The sequence below is a fragment of the Humulus lupulus genome, chromosome 2 (assembly GCF_963169125.1).
Source record: "Humulus lupulus chromosome 2, drHumLupu1.1, whole genome shotgun sequence".
Classification (NCBI taxonomy): Eukaryota; Viridiplantae; Streptophyta; class Magnoliopsida; order Rosales; family Cannabaceae; genus Humulus; species Humulus lupulus.
In genome coordinates, this window is record NC_084794.1 from 47,248,982 (window position 1) to 47,267,849 (window position 18,868).

At 36.5% G+C, this 18,868-nt stretch overlaps 1 protein-coding gene and 1 long non-coding RNA gene across 2 annotated transcripts; both read right to left on the reverse strand.

The window, feature by feature from the left end:
* Positions 1 to 15,463: 15,463 nt before the first annotated feature.
* LOC133816006 (uncharacterized) lies at positions 15,464 to 16,799 on the reverse strand. The gene is made up of 4 exons (XR_009884947.1): positions 16,694 to 16,799; positions 16,271 to 16,609; positions 15,637 to 16,151; positions 15,464 to 15,507 (listed from the first exon to the last, which is right to left on the reverse strand). It is a non-coding gene; the product is annotated as an uncharacterized LOC133816006 (long non-coding RNA).
* Positions 16,800 to 16,810: 11 nt separating this feature from the next.
* LOC133814208 (probable inactive purple acid phosphatase 29) lies at positions 16,811 to 18,044 on the reverse strand. Its single transcript, XM_062247200.1, has 3 exons — positions 17,493 to 18,044; positions 16,914 to 17,096; positions 16,811 to 16,821 (listed from the first exon to the last, which is right to left on the reverse strand). Exons 1-3 carry the CDS (start codon positions 17,743 to 17,745, stop codon positions 16,811 to 16,813), a joined length of 447 nt encoding a protein of 148 aa, XP_062103184.1. The 5' UTR covers positions 17,746 to 18,044.
* Between the last annotated feature and the right edge of the window lie 824 nt (positions 18,045 to 18,868).

The following is an 18,868-nucleotide window of genomic DNA, read 5'->3' on the forward strand; positions in this document are numbered from 1 at the left end:
ATTACTTAAATAAAAGGATTTTTCATTTGATCTAAAAGGAAGAAAAATATCACTTTATTTGTCTATCATCAATTTTGCACTATCACTATCCACATAAAGTAGGAAACTCTCTCCTTAGCATTCCCACTACACCATGCACGTCCAAGACTCTCTCATTTCCCTTTCTTTTTATTTATTTTTTTAATTTTTAATTAATTAATTCCAAATAAAAGAATCTAGAAGTGTGTAGAAATTTCTACACATGTGCACCATGCTACCATACACTATCACACACTTAATAACTAGGGTGCATCACTACCTACCATGCACCTTAGTGCATTCAACCATAACTCAAATAATCACATTTTAAAAATAAATTAATAAATATTATTTAACAAATAATTTCACAAAATTTCTAACAAATCATTTAAACAAACAAACAATAAATAAAAACAATTCACCACACTTAACAATTAAATAAAATAAAACAAATAAATTTTAATAACTAATTTTTGTTTGGTGCACTACAATATACCATCCTTAAAAGGAATTTTGTCCCGAAATTCTTTCTTACCAAATAATTCAGGGTATCTTTCTTTCATGTCTTCCTACAACTCCCATGTTGTTTCTCGTTTCGTACTATTCTTCCACAGGACCTTAACTAGTGGAATCGTTTTGGATCTCAGTTCCTTGATTCCCTTTTCAATAATGCGCTCAGGCTGCTCATCATAACTTAGGTCCTGCTTCAGCTGTAATGGCTCATATCTCAAAACATGAGAGGGGTCTGACACATACGTACGCAACATCGAGATGTGAAAGACGTTATGAGTTTCAGCTAATGCTGGGGGCAGTGCCAAACGGTACGCAACTTACCCTACTTTGTCCAAAATCTCAAATAGACCTATATATCTAGGGCTTAACTTATCTTTCTTTCCAAAACACATAACACCTTTCATTGGCGAGACATTCAAGAAAACACACTCGCCCACAGAAAACTTGATGTCCCTTCTCTTAAGATCAGCGTAGCTCTTTTGCCTACTCTGCGCAGTAAGCATCCTTTGGTGAATCTTCTCATTCGCCTCACTGGCTTCTCTAACTGCCTCAGGGCCTAAAATCTGTTTCTCCCCAACTTCATCCCAGTGCAAAGGAGATCTACACTTACGCCCATAAATGATCTCATAGGGAGCCATCCCTATAGTAGATTGGTAGATGTTATTATAAGAGAGCTCCATTAGGGGAAAATATCGGTTCCAAGACTCTGAAAAATCCAAAGCACAGCATCTCAACATGTCCTCTAAAATCTATATAGTCCTCTCAGACTGGCCATCGGTCTAAGGATGAAATGTGGTGCTAAACCTTAGTCTTGATCCCATAGCTCTTTGTAGCCCTTTCCAAAAGTTCGATGTGAAAACTGACCCCCGATCAGAAACTAATGACTTTGGCACCCCATGAAGTCTCACTATCTCACTTACGTACAATTGAGCATATTGGTCTGCCGTGTAAGTGGTCTTGACTGGCAGAAAATGGGCAGACTTAGTGAGTCTATATACTATCACCCACACAGAGTCGTGCTGCTTGGTAGTTCTAGGCAACTCTACCACAAAATCAATTGTTATATCCTCCCATTTCCATTCAAGAATATAGAGCGGTTGAAGCAACCCTGCTAGCCTTTGGTGTTTCGCTTTGACTTGTTGGCATGTCAAACATCTAGCAACAAACTCAGCAATATCCCTTTTCATTCCATGCCACCAATATAATGCCTTAAGGTCTTGGTACATTTTCGTGGACCCTGGTGCAAGGAATAAGGCATTGTATGCGCTTCTTTCATAATACTTTCCTTAATTTCAACATTGTCAGGCACACAAATCCTATCCTTGTATCTCAGCAATCCACCATTAGACATTGTGAAATCGTTGCTGCCACCTTCTTGTACCAAAGCCTCTTATTTCACTAAGGCTTCATCAAACTTCTGTCCTTCTTGAATTCATTCTAGTAAGGAGGATTGCAATGTGAGGTTCGTCAAAATTCTCGTCACAATTTCGATGCCAACATTTATGATCTCTTTCTAAAGAGGCATCTCTATTGTACGTAGTGCTGAGCATTCCCATGTCCCCGCCTACTCAAAGCATCTGCAACCACATTGGCCTTGCCTGGGTGGTATAGAATCTCACAATCATAGTCCTTCACTAATTCCAACCACCTTCGCTGCCTCATATTTAGTTCCTTTTGTGTGAAAAAGTATTTCAAACTTTTGTGGTCAGTGTATATCTCGCACTTGTCCCAATATAGGTGAGGCCTCCATATCTTTAATGCGAATACTACGGCTGCCAATTCAAGGTCATGAGTGGGATATCGTTGCTCATAATCCTTGAGTTGTCTGGAAGCATAAGCTGTATCGCCCTACTGCCTTAGAGCCGTTACTAAGTGAGTTTAAAATGTGCAGTTAGCTCGCTAATCGAGGTTTTAGGTCAAAAGTGTAATTAAACCATAATCAGAGTCATAAACTTGAGAATAAACCTATCATTGAAAATTATAAAGCGTTTAATATCTGGGATCCCAAAAAAACCTTGTTTAGAAATATTTACAACTCAAAATATAAACAAAGTCGACTAAACGACAAAATCAAGCTTCGTACAATCATCTCCCAAAAACACCTCTGGTCGTGGCAGCCAGGCAGACCAGACATGTACGCGTCGCTCATCACGCTCACCATACTCAAGGCTGGTCGACTTTCCCCTTGCCTTTACCTGCACCATAGAGCACCTGTGAGCCAAAGCCCAGCAAGAACACCCTCATAAGCAGATAATATATGCATATCAAACACTTAACATAGAATCAAGCCATCATCAGGTTATACACGCACGACCATGTCGTCCTAAGCGCTTTACCAGGCCCTGGGTTCGCGGTCTATACCGAAAGGATATCCCAGGTATCCCTTGGGGTCTCGCCCTGGCAACTTGCACTCCGCGTGCTAAACGCTGCTCCCGGCCCCTTGTTGTTCTCGGCCTTTGTCGTTCCCGACCTTCGCCGTTCCCGACCATCACCGTTCCATCATTTATATACACACATAGTATAACAAAACATATATTTAAACACATACAAATTCAATCAAAGGGCCACGCCCTGCAACACAATCATATAGGGCCGAGCCCTGCAACTCAATCATATAGGGCCGAGCCCTGCAACTCAAGCTCTATGGGAGCAGTAGTTTTCTTACCTGTGTCCCGAGCTTTCCAAGCACTGATGTCTCGAGCACAATTCCCTAGTCCGCGCCTCGCTGAAACCCTAGTCACAACGCGTTAACAATTTCCACCCATCAAGTTCTATTCCATTAAATAGCTTTGGGGCATAATTCTAGTCTCTGGAACCTTGAATTCTATCAATCCGGGTGATAAAATCTATCCCGAGCCTTAACAATTAAGTTCCCAAGTCAAAACCCACAAGACACCCTGCATTTTGAACTAGGGCCGTGGCCCAACCCCTTAAGGACCGCAACTTGCCTCAAAACAGAGGCTAAACGCCTCCCTGGAAACACACATGGGTTGTGGCATGCTTGGCCAAGCATCGCGGCGCGTCCCATGATCAGTGGCCTCCCTAGGCCTTGCGTGCACACGGGCCGCGACATGCCTCTCCTAGGGCCGGGCCCCTTACCTCCAAACCCAGAAAACAACCATTTTTCCCTGCATTTCCTTCGAGCCAACCCTTCTAAAATCACCTTAACCCAACACTTAAACCCAAAATTAAGCTTGAACCTCCCTACCACACCATCTAAGCTCCACAACAAGTCCAAAATAGTCATAATTCTCAGCCCACAACCAAACTTAACTCAAGATTCTAGTTCACATGCAGCTTATAGTTCTAGTCATAATTCAACTGAATCTCAAGGGGTTTTAGAGTTAGACTCCTTACCTCAGTTGATGATTTCTAGCTTTCACTTGCTTCTCAACTTTCAAATCTCACCCCTTTCAAGCTTCAAGCCTTAGATTTCTGGTTAGAGTCTCTCAAACTCATGCACCAAAGGAAGAAATGCTGAATTGACCTAGAGATGAAGAACTGAGAGTTGATTTCCTTTACATAGTTCTAGCAGTTTCTTAAGTTATCTAAATCTAATAATATCCCTGCCAACTGACCAAGCTGCCCCTTAAGCTTAACCTCTATCCGTGATTGACCCAAGGGAAATTTAGTCATCTACTAAATCCTGTTGAGTCCTCGAGGCCAAAATAATAAAATTTTCCCAATATCCCCTCCTAAACACTCTAACCTCAAATATATCTCCAAATATTTATTTTCATAACCCGATAACACATTAAAACACCTAATACCGGAAATACCCCTCGACTCGCCCCGAGTCGAATTCTCAACCCTGTTGTGACTTTCTGGCTAACAGTTCCCAAGGATTGTCTCGGATCGTGCTACACAGATATATCACAAGTATATCGCATTTATAACAATTATCACATTTATGCCCTCAACGGGCTAAGATTATAAACATGCCCCTAATATCCACACGGGGCCCACATGCATATTTAATTCAACTAAACATGCATTTCTAATCACATATTCACATAAATTCACAAATTATATCAATAAATCACTTATTGCCCTCTAGGCACGCTAATCAAGGCCCTAAGCCTTATTAGCAAATTTGGGTCGTTACATAAGCCACCACCTTCCCATCTTGCATCAACACACATCCCAAGTCGTTCTTTGATGCATCACAATACACCACAAATTTCTCGCCCTCAGTGGGAACACAAAGGATAAGCGCATAAATCAACTTATCCTTCATGGTCTGGAAGCTCTCTTCACATTTTTCAGTCCATCCAAACTTCTGATGTTTGCGGGTTAAGTTGGTCAATGGGGTGGCGATCTTCGAGAAACCCTCTACAAACTTCCTATAGTAACCTACCAACCCTAAGAAGCTTTGAACTTCTGAGGCATTCTTTGGCTAGGGCTAGTCTCTAATGGCCTCGATCTTCGATGGGTCTACTGCTATCCCCTTATTGGACACTATATGCCCTAGGAAAGTTACTTGTTCCAGCCAAAACTCACATTTAGAGAACTTTGTGTACAACTGATATTCTCGCAATTTGTTCAGAGTCAACCTCAAATGCTCCTCGTGCTCCTCCTTGGTCTTCGAGTATATAAGGATATCATCTATGAACACTACCACAAACTTGTCCAAGAAATCCTTAAATACCATGTTCATCATGTCCATAAATGATGCTGGGGCGTTCATGAGTCCAAAAGACATCACTAAGAATTCATAGTGCCCATAGCGAGTTCTAAAAGTCGTTTTCGGAATGTCTCCCTCTTTCACTTTCAACTGATGATACCCGGATCGCAGATCAATCTTTGAGAACACTGCTGCCCCTTGCAGTTGGTCAAAAAGGTCGTCTATCCTAGGTAGAGGATATTTATTCTTAATGGTGACCTTATTGAATTCTTGGTAATCAATGCACATCCTCATACTCTTGTCCTTCTTTTTCACAAATAAGACTGGTGCTCCGCATGGAAAATGGCTAGGTCTTATGAACCATTTTCCCAAAAACTCCTATAGCTGGTTTTTAAGTTCCTTTAACTCTGTCGGCGCCATTCAATAGGGTGCTGTAGAAATTGGTGCAATTTCTAGTGCAAGCTCGATTACAAACTCGATTTCTCTGTCCGGGGATAATCCTGGTAATTCTTCGGGAAACACCTCCGAGAACTCACAAACACTACAAGAAAAAATGTTTTTAATAACACCGAAAATGTGTTATCAAAACATACCATAACACTTTTTGATGTGTTAAGACCGACTATGTTATCGTAGGTCAAGGTACTTTACATAACACTTTATCATTGTTATATAGATGTGTTATTATACTGTGAACGATAACACACTTTCTGTGTTATTTTAATAAATAGATAAGTGTTTAATTATGTTATTTATACTCGATTATATAACACATTTCATTACTTATAAATTTGTGTTATACTGCACTTTAGTATAACACATTTTTTGTGTTATACTACACTTTAGTATAACATTATTTGTGTTATATAATGAAGTTTGCATAACACAATTCTTTGCATAAAAAGTGTTATTGTAATAGATATTATAACTACAATTTTTGTATTATTTTAATATTTAGATAAGTTTAAATTCTCATTATATATTTCATTTTTATAACACTAATTTATTCTATTATATTTAATTTTTTTTTATAATTAAAATTAGCTTTCTAATATATACTAGCATCATCAAATGAACTTGATTTTCAAATAACAAAAAGTAAAATCATTCAACATTGTATTAACAATCCACAAATTAGTTTAAAACATTCAACACTGTCATCAACAACAAAATATATTTTAAGTATTCAAGGAGTCTTAAATATTCAACATAATGACAAGTTACTACTTTCAACACAAAATGTTCTACAGCTGCCCAACACAAAGCCTTCAAAATTAAGTATCATTTTTTACTTCGCTTGACACATCTGCAAAATAAACAAAGAAATATTTTATTGTTATTTTCTAGCATCACAAATTACTTCAAGAAAAATGCTATGAAAATTATATCGAAGAAAGGACACCACATACAAAATAATGAATTCAAAACTACACCAAAATAAACAAAGAAACCAAACACTAAATTATAAGACATTGGTTGTTTTTTGAGTATGAAAATGTACCTCTTATAAGAGTTTGGATTTAATATATTTTGGGTTGGTTTTCAGTCAATCCAAGTCTGAGTACGTAAAACCAAACACAAAATACATTACATCCAAAATTAACTAGAAAAAAAAAAAGATCAAAGTAAACAAGATAAAATCCAAAGCCTATATGGAGGTCATTTCAGAAAGCTTAAAAGAATATGGCTATTTTGCAACATTAAAAAAAGAAACTATTTTCACCAATTAATCATCCTTTAATTTATCAGATTATAAATTGATGTAATCATCCAAAGCACTTGGTTTGCTGAGATAGTTGAGAAACAGAGGCTTATCAACCAACTTAAGCCAGCCTTCATACCACAAAATCACCACTTTTGAGTTGATTACTAAAATCTGCTACTAAAATTAAAAATCATTACAAAATCTATATGATTAAGTATTATTATACTCAGGGTGATGTCCACGAAAACCAGAAGTTTACCATGATGAATCCATGTAGTATAAAGAGCAAAAATTCATCCTCCAGTTATTCTGAAATCATAACCTTTTCTCAACTACCTGTCATATAGCCACACAAAAAATAAGCATAATAGACAAAATAAGCCAAAAAAGCCAAAAAAGATCATTTAGATATGAGAATTAACACTAATACAGTTAGTGTAACACCCCAACTCCAGGGATCGCTACAGTGCACATTGCAAACAGTGCTAAACTTGCTAATCGAGTCATTTGGCCATAAACGTGTAACTAAGTGTGATTAGCGATTTAGGGGTTAAAAACTTTGGTTAAGATATAACGTTTCACTAGAACGTTTACTGTATACATTGGGATCCCAAAAATATAATTTCAGAGTTTATTACAAAAGATTAATTACAACAAGCCGTACTAAGCGGCAAAACAGGGTTCAGCCCTAGTTCCACTTTCAAACCTCGCCCAAGTATTGGTCGAGCAGCTGCATATGTACACATCATCACCTAAGCTCTCCAACTCAAGGATGGTCCAGCTTCCTTTTGCCTTTACCTGCACCACAGAGCACCCGTGAGCCGAAGCCCAGCAAGAAAACTCATATGCTCATAAACAGTCATATCATGATATCAAATCATATCTAGCATGCCTAGCATTCATAGCTCTACTCAGCATGCAAATGAATTCAAACAGATGCTGGGGTATCCAGGATAAGAAATCCTGGCCTTCTGATTGGAGGACTATCAAGTCAATCCTAATCAGATGAGTGTCGTAACACTAAAGGTTCCGATAAACCATGCTGAGTGACCAACAAGCAAGCCACTAGGGGCCTCAGTGCCCAAGCCATGCATATGATGATCGAAATGATCATGCAGAGCCCATAGCTCTGATCAGATGAGTGAATATCACTTGAGGTTCTGGTAAACCATACTGAGTGACTGACAACCAGGTCACTAGGGGCCCAGTGCCCATTTCCCGCAATGGCTCTACATGGCTAGCCCTTGGCTAGATAAATGCTTGTTTATATTCATCGAACTTGAGTTCGGTCCTGCATTAATGCTCTTTGAGTCATTCAATGCAGAGGGTCGATTAGATCCAATCGACAAAGCTTGCACTACACACTAGGGTTGTCATGACTAGTGAGTTAGCGCAATGTGACCAGTGCCCAGTACCACTGCCGAACCTGACTAATGAGTCACAGCTTCACAGTTGATACTAACACCTTTGCCAATTCTGACTAATGAGTCAGCCCTGTGTGACCAGTGCCCAGTACCACTGCCGAACCTGACTAATGAGTCACAGCTTCACAGCTGATACCAACACCTTTGCCAATTCTGACTAATGAGTCAGCCCTGTGTGACCAGTGCCCAGTACCACTGCCGAACCTGACTAATGAGTCACAGCTTCACAGCTGATACCAGCACCTTTGCCAAATCTGACTAATTAGTCAGTACCATGCACAAGTAAGCAATGCTATCAATGTGTATCATATGCCAATTATCCAAAGATGAGGCATTCAACATGCTTACTTAACAGTTGCGAGCATAATAATGATCATGCACAAACACAGAGACTCAAGCTCTGACCAATCTCATATTCATCATTCATGGCATGCCCTAATCACATGTTTCTCGTGCATCACATGCATCACACTTAACCATCCAGCATGCCTCAACAATAATCATATGCAAATGGGCAAGATTGCCAAGCACTCATTATGCTATCAATGTTTACATTTAAACATTCAACATGCATCAATCATAACCATGCATGTCACATATGGGGTGCAGTTTTCTTACCTTTAGTCCAAGCACAGGTTACCAACAAATGAGCCACAAGCACGATCCTGATCCAAGCCTCTAGTGTTAACCTAGTCACAACCACAAATGGTGATCCAATGAGTTCAAGTTCTAAAACCAACCCTTGAACTAACACTTAGCCTCCAAGACATCAATCCTCACTAATCCGGGTAGTAGGAATGATCCCGAGGCCCAAAACCATGTTTCTGGGGTCAAAACGAGCAAACGGGGTCAAAACAGGGCAAGGGCTGCGGCCCTAGCACCTTGGGCCGCGGCCCCCAGGGTTCTCTGAGGCAAGGGCCGCGACGCCCAGCAAGGCCAAATCCTGGCACCTGCTTCTTCGAGCAAGGGCCGCGGCGCCCAAGAACAGGGCCGCGGCCCAACTTCGGGGCAGCCATTTTTCCTTCGTTTCAACCTTTTAAAACCTCCCAAAAACATGTCTAAACATTCCCAAATCATCAAATCAAAGTTCCCAAACTCCCCAATGGTCCAAAACCACCAAAACCCGAGGTTCAAACAACCTAAAAGCTCAACGATTCACAAAGCTCAATTCAAGCTTAAAAAACTTAAAACTTAAACTTGAATTACCTCTGATTGAGTTGTTTCCAACTAAATCCTCTGGCTAATAAGCTTCTAATTCTCCTTAGGATTGCTATGCCTCGATCCTCACTTGATTCCGAGTCCTAGAACTCAAGATACCTTCGAAAATGCGATCGGGAACGAAAAGGGAACTTTTGGGAGAGAGAACGTACAGAACGTTCTTTTTATTTTCTTAAAAGGTTACTTCAAGCTTAAGTAGCTTCCAATAAAACCTAATGCTCGGGGTCCCGAAAACACCCCCGGGGACATTATAGTCAAAACTTCCAGAACTTCCCCCTGGTCTTACTAACTCCCAATTTATCACCAAATGTTAATTCCCATTACCCAATAACCCGGTAATGCTATAAATACCCCTTGACTTACTCCAAGTCAAGCTTAAATCCCGTTGTGACTTTCCCACTAGCTTACCTCCTAGGATCGTCTTGTGCTGGGTAACCCTGGCATAACCAGATAATAACAAAGCACCACGCCCATTTCACATATATGCCAAAAATGCCCGAAATGGCCAAAATATGAAAATCACCCAATCAATCACAAATGGGTTCACATGCATATTTAATACACCTAAACATGCATATTATCATTAAATAGCATAATAAAGCAATTATGGCCCTCCTGGCCTCCTAATCAAGGTCCTAAACCTTATTAGGAAATTTGGGGCATTACAGTTAGTGTTAATTAACATATCAAGAAAAGCCAAAAAAGATCATTTAGATAGAAGAAGATATGCATCAAGTTGTGTAATTAATAATGAAAGCAATATCGTCATTACTTTACTTCAAGGTTTTACAAAAACTTTAGTTCTTAATTTATCAGAAAAAATGTCCTTTAAAACCTACTTTACAATTACGACTCAAATCAGTCTGATAATCTTCCTCACTCAATACAAATTCGTTAAATTTATACATCTAATGGGCATTATCTAATGGGATACTTTAATCCCTTTGTGTGTGGCCCATTCAACCCAGTACTATGAAAATCGAAATAAAAGTTTATTCTCTTGTCAATTGTCACTCTCTCTCTCTCTGTTCCATTTTTATTTCTCTCTTTTCAAAATATTAGCATAAGGGAACTTATGGGGTTAATCTTATCATGAGTTCATAAATAAGTCTAAAAACAACTCCTTAGTAATTCGCTCAAACTTTAGGCAAACATATATTAGTAAAACTAGCTCACAAGAATAACAATAACACAATAAGAAGAATCAAATGTAATAATGCACAAGAATCTAAGATTACACCATAAGTCTTTATTAAGCATCAACAATCTGAGATTACAGCCTATACACAGTTGAGAAGAACTAGCACACTCAAATTATAACAGTTCAGACATAATAGAAGTCATGAAGAAACTCTCTCACAAACCTAGTTCTCTCTTTCTTAAAGTCTAATCTCTAAAAAATACTGTATTATAGAATGAGGTATATGCCATTCTCTTTGGTTTTCCTTTGTTAAGATTTTTAGAGAACTTTTCATCTTCTGAAAAACAACTATCAGTGTAATTTACTATTAATACAGTTAGAAGAATAGTCTATCAACAAACTTGATCTTGAACAAATTTCCATAAAACAAATGTATATGTATTAGAATAGTGAAAATAAAATATTATCACTCAAAAGTTCTTAATTACAAGTGCCAAATGTACAACCACACATATTCTTTATCAATAATATTAACCACTTGTCAATTGAAAACATGCCAACAAATAATCTCATATTCTAGTTGTTGTATTATAAACCCCTGCAAAAACAGATTACAAACACACAAAAAAATGGCTAACAATATCGAAGAAAAAGTCAGCTGACAGGAATTTAATCAAACACACCAGAAACGCCCAAGTTTTCTTGGTTCGGACTTAACCAAATCAGGTTACTCCTACAGCCAAGGCAACGGAGGTCCTTAGTCAAATTCACTATCAAACATGATATTACACACTCAGGGCACACAATGACAAGAAGTTTTCTCAAGTAAGTCATATTCTGTTATATTCCACACTAGTAGGTAAGACTATAGTCAAGTAAGTCAACTAGTCATCTCAACAAGTTTAATATCACTTGTATCAGCATACATAAAATAATTTCTATTCAATATCTAAACAAATGCATCAAGTTCATTTAATTTTTAAATGTAGAACATCATATTGCAGCTTAGATGTAGTAAATCTTAGAAGAGAAATAGAAGAAGCAACACTTTTAATAACCCATGCTGCTAAACAAGCTCATTATCCAAATTCATCTCTACAGAGTTTAAAGGTTCTAAAAAGCTTGTCTCTCTGATATGAAAGCTTCTGCAGTTCACAAATGTCATTTTCAAGCATATCTTCATTACAATATTTTTCCATTCAGAATAGGTGTTATACATTCTCAATGTGCATAGAAGTGCCAAAAAAAAAGCTTCAAACCAACTTTTTAAATCTGTTTTAGGGACAGTAAAAATAGAAAGTGGAAGTATACATTCCAAAAAATAATCACCATATTCCATTACACCAGTTGATTATATATTTAGATAGAAAATAACTTGGCTTAAAATACACACTATATAATGCATAATCCAAATGCAATGACAAATGATGCCAAAGATCCTACTGTAGTTTCCACTGTCTTTTTACAGATTGAAACTTAGAATCAATGATCTGGGTTTTGGAAAGACAACAGAAAATCTTCAGGATTACATTGACTAATACCATTTAAATTATGAAAAGAACAGCTAGGGTGTTTAGTTTTCTTTCCGAAATTTGAGACAGCTCCCAAACTCTTTTCACACCAGAATTTTATCCATGCAAAACTCATTCTACATCAATCAGTTATACTAATAACTCTAACAATATCATGAGAATCCTAAAATTGATATATGTAAAAGAGAAAAGCAATTGCATGCATATCATATATACTGAAAGTAAGGATCCTTTGGCATTGTCTGAGAAAATAATTGTGAACCCTACGTTCAATGACTTTCTTATTTCCTTCCAAGAATCTCAATTGTGTCTATCTACTGCAGTAGAAACTAGAGCTTATGCACTACAATATATATCAATGCCATATTAGAGCAATATACATTTAGAAAAATTTCTTATAATTTTTTATATGAACTATTTAGACAAACAAAACAAGTAGATATGATTCAAGACACCACCTAAACTAATTTTGTACATGTCAAATGCAAAACAGATAACAAAATTTCACATATATTATAGAAACATTTAAACCTCTTGTGAAAATTTGTCCTTACAAAAACCAAACCCCAAAAGATTCAATTTCAAGTACTCAACTACATGCCCAAAGTTTATTTTCTTAGTTTATATAAACTCACACAAAAAGCATATATATAATTCAAATATTCAACAAAGAAATTAACAAAAATAAGACAAAGAGTACTTATGATTAGCCTAATCCACTACAAGCACAAAAGGAAAAATTTAGAACAACATTAGCCCAAACTTACAAGGGGAGGAAACTAATCAAAGCTTAATACTAGAAAAAAAATAAGAAAGAAACAACAAGCTACAAGCTGACACCACACAAACCTAAAACATAACCCAATTCATAGAAGAGAAATTGCTCTGCAGTTATTGAAGAGGAGAGGGATGAAGATAAAAATTAGTTAGAGAAATGATGTCCAATAGCAATAATGTATGAGTTATATTCTTTGGCAATATCCCACGTGGGACACTACAAGAACAACAAATTTAATATCCCAATGAAAAAGGATTCACAAGACAAAAACAAAGAAAAGAAAAAAAAAGAAAAAGAATCATTTAATCATTAGCAAAGCAAAAATTCTATTGTTCCATTAGAAGCAAAAACATACATGAACTTAATGAGACAACTAAAGCTAGAACCCAATAGGATTAATTTGTCCCCTGTTTTAGACTACTATAGTTCACATAGTTTATTTTGTTATCATACACATTTTTTTCTTATGTGTATGTATATAAAAATCATCACTCAACATCATGCAAAAATATGTAGGTCAATATTTGTTCATATAAACACATCATTATTGAGATTTATTATAGAAAATGTTGAACAAACATATATATAGATATATAAAGGCATTCAATGATAAATAAGCAATCTTAATAAATAATATCTTGCTCCTAAAAAACAGAATATATAATATTTATAATTATGCCAAGCACTAACATTTCTAACTCTAGAAATTAAAAAAAAAAAAAAGAGCAATTATTATTAGCCAATAGTCCAACATCACTAAATAATTGTGCCATACAGCTATGGAGCTTTTTGAGTAGCTTGAAAAAACTAAAGGCAATGAATGAATAAATATTTTATTACTCTACAAAGAAAAATGTCATACTAAAATTTTATTACTCGACAACATGAAAATTGGTCTCTAGCCATAAGAATAAGAATGCGGCCAAAAAATTTCTTCTATTTTTTTCTTCATTTAGTTTTAAATGTTGGTCAAAGTTATGCAGAACAAACTCATTAATCTCAACCAACAACAAATAATAAGTCTATAAAATGAAGAGAGAAACAGAGAAAAAAAATATCCAATCCAGAACTTAAAATAAAAAAACTCATGAACCATAATGTGGGGCAATCACCTGTTTCACATTCTTTGGTGCACACGTTTGAGATGCTTGAAATAGAAGAAGCATGTATAATTGTAGCATATTAACTATGGTGAAATATAAGAAGCATGTATAATTGGAAAATATTAAATATGGGGAAAAATAATAAGAAAGTGATTAAATGAAGACATCATTTTAACTTGTTCACTCTCCTTTATTTGGAATAAAACTAGTGGGGAAATAAGATAATAACATACAAGCTGCTATTTCTAGAAATGATATAGGTATCTTGACAACGTAGAGATTGTAAAAATGCATAAACATAACATTAAGATAAAGTGTGCCACACACACTAGAAACAGAAAAAATCAATTTTGTATGAAAGAATTTTTCTATTAGGTTCTCATTGAAATCAAAAGTAGAGTAACAAGAGTGCTTCCACGATCTAAAGATGTAGATTCATTCACCCCAGTTCCCTTTTATAATTTTGGTTTTATTTTTTTTAAAGAGAGAGAAATATGGTAGACTATTATTTTACTTACTAATAGATATTAGTAAACAATGTTTCCAAGTGTTCAAGAGAATTGGAACCCTCCCTCCCTAAAGTTGAAGCTCACAAACTTACTAATATAAATGCCTAACTCTGCCACACTAACATAGTCAATTGCCACTCAAATATTTATAAGACATGAGTACAGTAGAGAATCTTTCAGAGAGAAATTTATTTGTTCTTTTATCAAACACAAAAGTCATAAATTTGCACTACACCCCAAAAATCAATTTCGAGTAAAAGAAGCAAACAAACACATAGACATTCACATGATAGTTCTATTTTCAATATTAATCCACAAAGATAAAAAGATATGAATATCTAGTCAATCGCTTGGTATTAAGTAATTTTCTCAAAAGACTAACCTTTCGAAAGGGTGAAGTACTCGAGTAAAAACAAGGGCAGCAGAGAAAGTACACCCCTTGTGTGATCAATAATCACGAGTCTGCATTTTCACCCATGAGCCTAATAAATAGACCAACAGTCATTTACCGTACTAAACAAAAACTAATAAGTGCTTAGAAACATGAAAACAAGAAAAAATAAAGCCAAACTTGATAAACATACTTGTGGTTATTATATTTAAACTCAAAGCCAAGAAAACATACTCAAACCCAGAGAAACTTATACATATATACATGAGACTGAAGGGTATTCGAAAATCATAAAAGATTGTAGCATATTCAACAGTTATAAATAATACCCTTTTATTAACTAAGGAGAATATATATATATATATGTATATATAAATGATCATGAGTATACTCTTTTACTTTATTTACAATAACCGTCTACTACTGACTCTTAATTTCTATCTGTCAAATGGAAACTCTTAATCATTTTCAGTCACTTTAAATGGCTTAGGGTGCTGACCTGAGCAGTACAGATTCCACATCTTGAAATACGCTCTTTCAAAATTTCTCACCTGAGTTTTACCATATATGTCATATTAATAATTTGCACAGGTAAAATTATGACCCTGATATTCTCAACAATCTTTTTCATCATATCATATCATATAGAAAAATAAGAATATATGGCCAACTCAACTCACCCAGCGTGTCGTGTCAAATAGAGGACAAGTCATGCGAGCCGCTTTGAGTGTATTGGTAAGGTCTTGGAGTTTTGGACAATTTAGAGCCAACGATACTGCTCTTTCTTCGTACTCTTTCAAACTTTTCGATGTTTGGGAAAAGGATAAGTCAGAAGAGAGAAAGTAGAAAGCCAAGAGTATATGCTAATTATATCAATTAAAATTTGACGGAGATTAACCCAGTCGCACAACCAAAGAGACCTTTCAAGTGATAATCTAGTTCATTTGGGGCATATTGGTATTCAAATTGAGTGAGTTACCACAATCATTTTTCACCAAATTGAGTGAGCTTATTTTAACCAAATTGTAAGTTTGTTTTAAGTCATTACATGTTAACTATCATTTCCTCTCCTGCACCAGTGGCTAGACACAGTGAACCAGCTACTCGCGTAGCCATTTTCTCAAGTGGAAGGGTCACCATTGGAAGACCAGCCCATAGAACATCAGTGCCTGTGGCGTGCGCATTGCATAATGGCCTACTCGGACAGAAGCCATAACATCAAATGTCAAAATAAAGTTACATATTGTATTGTACTAAGATAAATACACTTGAATAATAAAAAAATAGAAAAAAAAAAGTATTAAGCATGCTTACGTGTCCAAGAATAAATCTGCTAAAGCACTGCGCTTGATATGTTCACCCTTCATGGCAACATCTGTGAAAATAATCTCATCTGGTTGTACACTTCTTTGAACAGCATCTGGAACACCAATAGCTTATCAGCTACTAATTTATCTTTCCTTTGTAAGATAAATACCCATTACTACATTATGAAATATAAATAACAAAGAAGAATTCAAATATTATGCATGTAAATGATTTATCTTGAGAAATGGTAAAATTGCAGTACAATTGCAGAGTCTTGACTCGCCAGCAGCAGGAAAACTGAGAAGCCAAAGTGCACTATTTGGTACTCGCTTAAGGATGTTGCACCTGCATTTATCGACACATGAATCAGTATAGTTATTGCTGTGATTCAATCAATTCAAAGTATGCAAATATAAACACTCAACTAACCATGTATTGAAAATATCAGGATCCATCTTGTATAGCTGGTTAAAACAAGCAAATATAAATTTGTCCTTAGGTAACCCATAGCTAGATCCCTTGGGTTGGCAGTTCGGGTCTAGCTCATCACAATTTTTCTACAAGAGAAGCATGAAGTAGTGTTGTCACACATGCAAATATACATAATAAATATTTAAAAAAATGTGAAGAGAATATTTACACAACAAACCTGCTTGTAATAATTTACAAAGTAACAATGAGGAAGATGGACAATCTTTTCTGAATAGAGAATGTGTGATGGCTGGAGTGAAGAGGCACTTTGAGAATGGGATGTTGGATGCTATTGCAGGGGCAAACACAGCATTTAGAGACTTAGCAGCATCAGTGGCATCAAATCTGAATATATTATCCCCTGTTGGACAATATAAAAATAGGTCCCCAAATTAAGATCAAGTGGCAGTTAAAAGAGATTGAGTCGATTGGGCAACTGGGTATTAACAGAGCAGAGTTAAAACATAATTAATTCTAAGAAAACAAACTAGCACAAGGTATAGACTTACAGTCACAGACTGAACAACCCAACTAGCTATTATCATGTACATGTTATTTTCAAAACTGGGTTGTCAATTTTTATGGCTAGCAAAGCAAGTTCTATTCGCTAAAAATATCACTATCAGATACAAACCCTATTAAATTTTTTTGTAAAGTAGACAAATCACTTTACTAATAATTATAGAAACAAAAACAACCCCAACTTAAGGATACCAAGTCAGTAAAAAAGAAACGAAGAAGGAAAAGAGAATATTACCAGTGAAAACGATGAGATTGGGTTTCTCGGCAAGAATCATGCGGTGGATGAAGGCGGAGGTGTTGAGATCAGAGCAACCCTTCTCCTGTCTTGGGAGCACATCAAGACAAGGAGTGGACTTTCCATCACCAAAGTGCATCAAGATTCTTCTGTGATATGTTGCTTGAAAGGTTGAGTTCAGAGAGATTCCAGTTTTCTTCTTTAACTCATTGCAGTTTGTCTTCCATGCCATGTTGGCGCATCTCCAGGTCATTAAACATTTGGAGCCCGTTCTTCAGTTCTAATTCCAAGGCTCTTTGGTCCTCTTGAGATTCAGAATGCAACTTCTGCAGAGCTTGGAGCGTTGCTTCAACTTGTAGAAACCTTAAGTGCTCCTCTTGCATCAGGGTCTGAAATTTATTTAATTCATCATTTTTTTCTGTACATTGTTGGTCTTTCCCAGATATCTTCTGCAACAAAGCATCTGCCTCTGATTGCAGAGTTTGGTTTGATCTCTCCAACTGAACACACTGTTCTTCAACACTTTTCAATCTAGCAGCTCCCATAAAAATTTCATCATTCAGGCGTTCTACATTCACTTGAGCTTGAGAAATTTCAACTTCCATCATAGCAATAATCTCCTAGCATTGCTTGTACTAAAGTGCTGCAGCTTCTTTCTCAGCATTCAGCCCAGCGACAACTTTCTTTAGTGCTTCAACTTCAGCTTCTGCTCTTTCAATTTGCTCATTAAGTAACCTGACATTTTCCTCAGCAAGTGATAGTTTAAATTCCAAAATAGAAAATTTCTTAAGACAATATTTGTACTGAACAAGCCCAGCTTCTTTCTCAGCTTCTAATCTACAAAGTTCTTGGTTAAGATTCTGACATTCAGCTTCTGCCCTTAGAGCTTGTTCATTTTTCCCCTTTCCTTCCTCTTGTGCTTGAGATAACAAATTCTCTAGGCTAGATATCTTCTCTAAACACTGATTGAATTGAAGAAAACCAGCATCTTTCTCAGCTTCTAGTTCTGAAAGGGATTCCTTCAATCACTACTACAAAATTGGGCTTTCCCGACACCCAATCACGACAGTCAACTCTGTTGACTGTCGTAATTGCTTAGCGGGACTCTACGCCGACAGTTAAAAACTGTAGGCATAGAGACCAACGCCGACAGCTAATAACTGTCATCGTTGCTTTTGACTGTCGCTATTGACCTCAACGCCGACAGTTAATTCGAAACCAATGCCGACGGTTAAAATGTATTGCTATTGACCCCAACGCCGACAGTTAATTCGAGACCAATGCCGACAGTTAAAATGTGTCGTTATTGAACCCAGCGCTGACAGTTAATTCGAGACCAATGGCGATAGTTAAAATGTGTCGTTATTGACCCCAAC

Excerpts from the sequence above, each read along its gene's own strand:
- LOC133814208 (XM_062247200.1), bottom strand. The coding sequence starts at position 17,745 with ATGACCTGGAGATGCGCCAACATGGCATGGAAGACAAACTGCAATGAG. Across the intron at positions 17,097-17,492 it reads CAATCTCATCGTTTTCACTG|GGGATAATATATTCAGATTT; the intron begins GTAATATTCTCT and ends ATTGTCCAACAG.